This window comes from Octopus bimaculoides, chromosome 28 (assembly GCF_046866305.1).
Source record: "Octopus bimaculoides isolate indiv1 chromosome 28, ASM4686630v1, whole genome shotgun sequence".
NCBI lineage: Eukaryota > Metazoa > Mollusca > Cephalopoda > Octopoda > Octopodidae > Octopus > Octopus bimaculoides.
The window spans coordinates 18,101,784-18,106,783 of NC_142955.1; the positions used below are offsets into that span (position 1 = coordinate 18,101,784).

Genomic DNA, 5,000 nt, shown 5'->3' on the forward strand with positions numbered 1-5,000 from the left:
AGCTAGAGACTGAAAATGGAAATGTATCACCTGTATCAAAGCATAAAAAGCATTCTAAATGCTTTGAACTCACCAGAACACCTGAATTTATCCAGCAAGTTCAACAGAACATTGATTACAATCCCAGAAAGTCCATGTGTTAGAAGGAACAGTCAGAAATGTTGTATAAGATGAGGAAAAGTCAATTTGTCAGAAAAAGCAAAAGAAAATCACTATATCAGATCTAAAAGGTTCTTAAACAAACTGAAAACCCCAGCAGAAGATTTGATTTGGTTTTTCTCAAACAAGAAAAACTTCACCCGAGAGCAAAAATCTAACAGAAGAAATGACAGATGTTTATGTGCAGACCCTTCTGAAGTTCCAAATGTTATGCATACAAAATTTCCTGCAACTGTCATGGTTTTAGGGGTTATCAGCAATGAAGGACATGTGATGCCTCCTTACTTCTTTCCACAAGGCCTTAGAGTTAACTCTGCCACCTACATTGAGGCCCTGGAAATTATTATTAAGCCCTGGATAGATAGTGTATGCAATGGAAGGCCATATGTGTTTCAGTAAGACTCTGCACTATCACACATGGCTTTAGTAACACAGGAATGGATGGCTGAAAATTTTCATGGTCACATAACCCCTAACATTTGGTCTCCTAATTCCCCAGATCTCAATCCATTGGACTATTAAATGTGGAGCATTGTAGAGAGAGTGGTCAATGAACACACCCATAACACCAAAGATTCTTTGAAAGCTGCCACAGTCAGAGTAATATCCAAAGTGAACCAGGACCGCTTGATTCGAGCATGGAGATGATTTAGATCTCATATAGAAGCAGTTGTTGAAGCTGAAGGTGGCTTTATTGAATAACATTATAGAAAAGAAGGTTTATTTTTATCCTGATAGCATTTTTTGATAAATAAAGTTATCTGTTATTATACATGTTTTTTTTAAATTTTATAAACATAAGTCTATCCTCAAATATCTTACACACACCATGTATATATTATATACATACATACATACATACATGTATATATATATATATAGAATATTGTATTATTTATATACTATTATATATTTTTATACATATGCGTGTGTGTATATATATATATATATGTGTGTGTGTGTCTGTATATATTCATTTGTGTATATATGCATATGTATGTGTCTATGTGTGTGTGTGTGTGTCACGCACTAAGCTCTAAGGTTCTTTTCTTTTAAAAAGTTAAGCCGAATAGAATTCTAAGATACCCTCCACATGAAAAGCCAATGATTAAAAGTTCTTGTTTTGTGTTTTTCAAATGTTGAAAGCATTCAAATAATTTATGGAGTTTAACGCCAAACTTATAACGTTTTCTAAGGGAAAGAACTCTGCCCTTGTACAATTTGACAATAACCTCCCTTTATTTATCTACCCTTGCTCCACGCTCAACACGTGAAGGCTTGTTGTTGTTGTTGTTGTTGTTGTTGGTGGTGGTGGTGGTGGTGGTGGTGGTGGTGGTGGTATAGGCGGTGGTGGTGGTGGTGGTGGTGGTGGCGACGGTGGTGGTGGAGGTGGTGGTAGCGGTGGTGGTGGTGGTGGTGGTGGTGGCGGTGGTGGCGGTGGCGGTGGCATACGCTCTAAGAATTCTACTTCAATGATAATAATAATAATAATAATAATGTTTTTACCATCTAAGCCTATTCCAGCATTGCCATAGTTCCTGTTGTTGTGCGTGTTGCTGCCTGTAAAGAAAGGAATGGCAATATTAAGGAACCCCCAGAATATGGAGAGAACGAAGAATAATGAATAGTTGAAGGCGTGGGGTGGGGAGGTGTTGCAAAACGTTAGCTTCGCGACCACATGTTTCAGGTTTCAGTCCCACTGCGTGACACCTTGCGCAAGTGTCTTCGACTATAGCCCCGGACCGACCAAAGCCTTGTGGAGTAGATTTGGTAGACGGAAACTGAAGGAAGCCTATCGTATATATATATATATATATATATATATATATATATATATATATATACATATACATATATATATATATATATATATATATATATATATATATATATATATATACATACACATATATATATACATACACATATATATATATATATATATATACATACACATATATATATACACATGCACATATATATACAAACATATATATATATATATATAATATATATATATATACGTATATATATATATATATATATATATATATATTAGTATTTAGCAAGAGCAACAGACTAACTCAAGTTTTGAGGGTTTCATGTAATACATTTACATACGCACACACACACACACATATATATATACAACGGGCTTCTTTCAGTTTCCGTCTACCAAATCCACTCACAAGGCTTTGGTCGGCCCGAGGCTGCAGTGAAAGACACACGCCTAAGGTGCCACGCAGTGGGACTGAACCCAGAGCCATGTGGTTGGAAAGCAAGCTTCTTGCCATACAGCCACTCCTGCACTTATGTATATATATATATATATATATATATATATATATATATATATATATAATAATATTAGGGACAAAATCCAAAATTACAGGTAAATTCTCAATTAAAATCAATTTATAAAAAATTAAAATTAAATTGAGCTTTATAGATTATAATATATATAAAAATATATAGTTTTGGGGAAAAGAACCAAGTTTCAAGAACTCATCGACGAAAATCCACATCACATATAGAAAAATTAATAATTAAAAGCACAATAAATGAGTATAATATAAAACAAAGTAAATATCATAAGATAAAGATAGTAAAATGACTACACGTGTTTCATAACTAATTTTCAAATAGAAAGGAAATTTTAATCGATTAAAATCAATTAAAATTATCGAAAATAAATTATATTCAAAAATACAGCTAATCGTCAGGTCTGTCTATATACGCATATAGACAGACAGGTAAACAGATGGATGGATGGATGGATGGATGGATGGAGAGACAGAAAACAGACAGATAGATACACACATACACACACACACACACGAAAACACACACACAAGAACATATACACATACACGCGCGCGCGCGCGTGCACGTTATTATCTGAGACCTCAGCTCACCAGTCCATTGGATGTGTACCAGGTCCTTGGAAGTCATTTCGAGATTGTTGGGTACAAAGTCGTACTCCACAGCCGGGAACACTTGTACAATGTTACCCCGTTTTCCGCGGACGTTCAGATTGTGGATGGTCTCGGTGTCAGCGTCCTGAGGACGTGGCATCAAGTGGAATACGTGGCTTCTGTCCTGGAAGGTTCTGCCGAACTGAGCAGGGTTGATTGCCAACTTGAGCTCTAGACCGGCAAGTTTCACGACCGGGTTGTCTTGAACTGGAGACTCTATTCCTTTCTCTCTGAAAGAGTAACAACAACCAAAATGACAATAATAATAATAATAATAATAATAATAATAATGACAATAATAATAATAATGACAATAATAATAATAATAATGACAACAATAATAATAATAATATCAAAATTAAAAGAAGAGTGCCATTGTTATCTAGTGAACGATATTTCAACATCTTGTGTGTCTTCAACTGGTTCAAAATATAATTTTATCAATCTACTTCATTTTGGTTAATATAGAAAGGATTGAGGTAACTCCTCCTGAAGATAAAGAGTCAAAATTAAAAGAAGAGTGCCATTGTTATGGAGGAGTTACCTCAATTCTTTATATATTAACCAAAATGAAGTAGATTTACAAGTTTATTTTTTGAACCTGTTGAAGGCACACAAGATGTCGAAATATCGTTCACTAGATAACAATGGCGCTCTTCTTTTAATTTTGACTCTATATCTTCTGGAGGAGTTACCTCAATCCTTTATATATTCATCATCATAATAATAATAATAATAATAATAATGATAATAATAATAAATACTATCTATGTGATCTCAAATTTTACAACAAACACATAATTTTCTTATGGTTTCTTAAACATTCTCTAGAACAACACTATGTACAAATCCAAATATATGGTACCCAAGGCATAACACCTACATGAACTTCTAACTTGTTGTCTCTTGCGGTCTCTGGGTGAGACTTGGATCCAACTTGTACAAATGCAAAACAAAAATCAAACATAAAATAATAATAATAATAATAATATTTACAGGATTGATGTTATTCCTCCAGAAATTAAAGAAACAATAAAGAAGAGTGCCATTGGTATCAAATGAACAATATTTCGACATCTCGTGCGTCTTCCACTGTCGTACTCTTCTTTATCGTTTCTTTAATTTCTGGAGGAGTCACCTCAGTCCTATAGATATTAACCAGAATGAAGTAGATTGACAAGTTTATTTGTGAACCTGTGGAAGACACACGAGATGTCGAAATATTGTTTATTTGATAACAGTCGCATTCTTCTTTATTGCAATAATAATAATGATAATAATATAGAAGAAGAGTGCCATAATTAAATTTGCTGAACGATATTTCGGTATCTCGTGTACCTTCAACGGGTTCAAAAATGTGTTATGTCAGTCTACTTCATTTCTTTTTTTATAGATAATATAGGACTGCTATGACTCCTCTGGAAGGAATATGTAAATAAAGAAGAAGAGTGCCGTAATTAAATTTGCTGAAGGTTCACGAGATCCCGAAATATCGTTCAGCAAATTTAATCATGGCACTCTTCTTTTATATTTACATATTCCTTCCAGAGGAGCCATAGCAGTCCTAATATTATCTATAATAATAATAATAATAATAATAATAATAATAATAATAATAATAATAATGATGATGATGATGATGATGATGATGATGATAATAATAATAATAGACTTTTAAGTCACCCTATATTTCTGATCAATTGTTTTTTCTAACAGACCAATCAGCCACGAATGGCTTTAGCTTAATTTAAAAAAGAAAAGAAATGGAGACGCAGCATTCTCGGTTCTCGACTTACACGTCTTCGTTATCTTCAGAGGTCGTCTCAGTTGTCGAATAGTCATCCGTACTAATGTTGTATCTGCAAA

At 33.8% G+C, this 5,000-nt stretch overlaps 1 protein-coding gene across 2 annotated transcripts in view; it reads right to left on the bottom strand.

The window, feature by feature from the left end:
• Positions 1-5,000, bottom strand: part of LOC106878049 (protein DD3-3) — a 20,417-nt gene that overhangs the window by 1,984 nt on the left and 13,433 nt on the right. The window contains exons 10-12 of one of the 2 annotated variants that reach the window (XM_089344130.1): positions 4,931-4,993; positions 3,075-3,364; positions 1,666-1,719 (exon numbers count right to left, since the gene is read on the bottom strand). In XM_089344130.1, coding sequence (XP_089200256.1) covers positions 1,666-1,719; positions 3,075-3,364; positions 4,931-4,993 — 407 coding nt within the window. Of the gene's footprint in view, positions 1-1,390; positions 1,720-3,074; positions 3,365-4,930; positions 4,994-5,000 lie in introns of those variants that run through there. The other variant, XM_089344129.1, reaches the window with a different exon arrangement.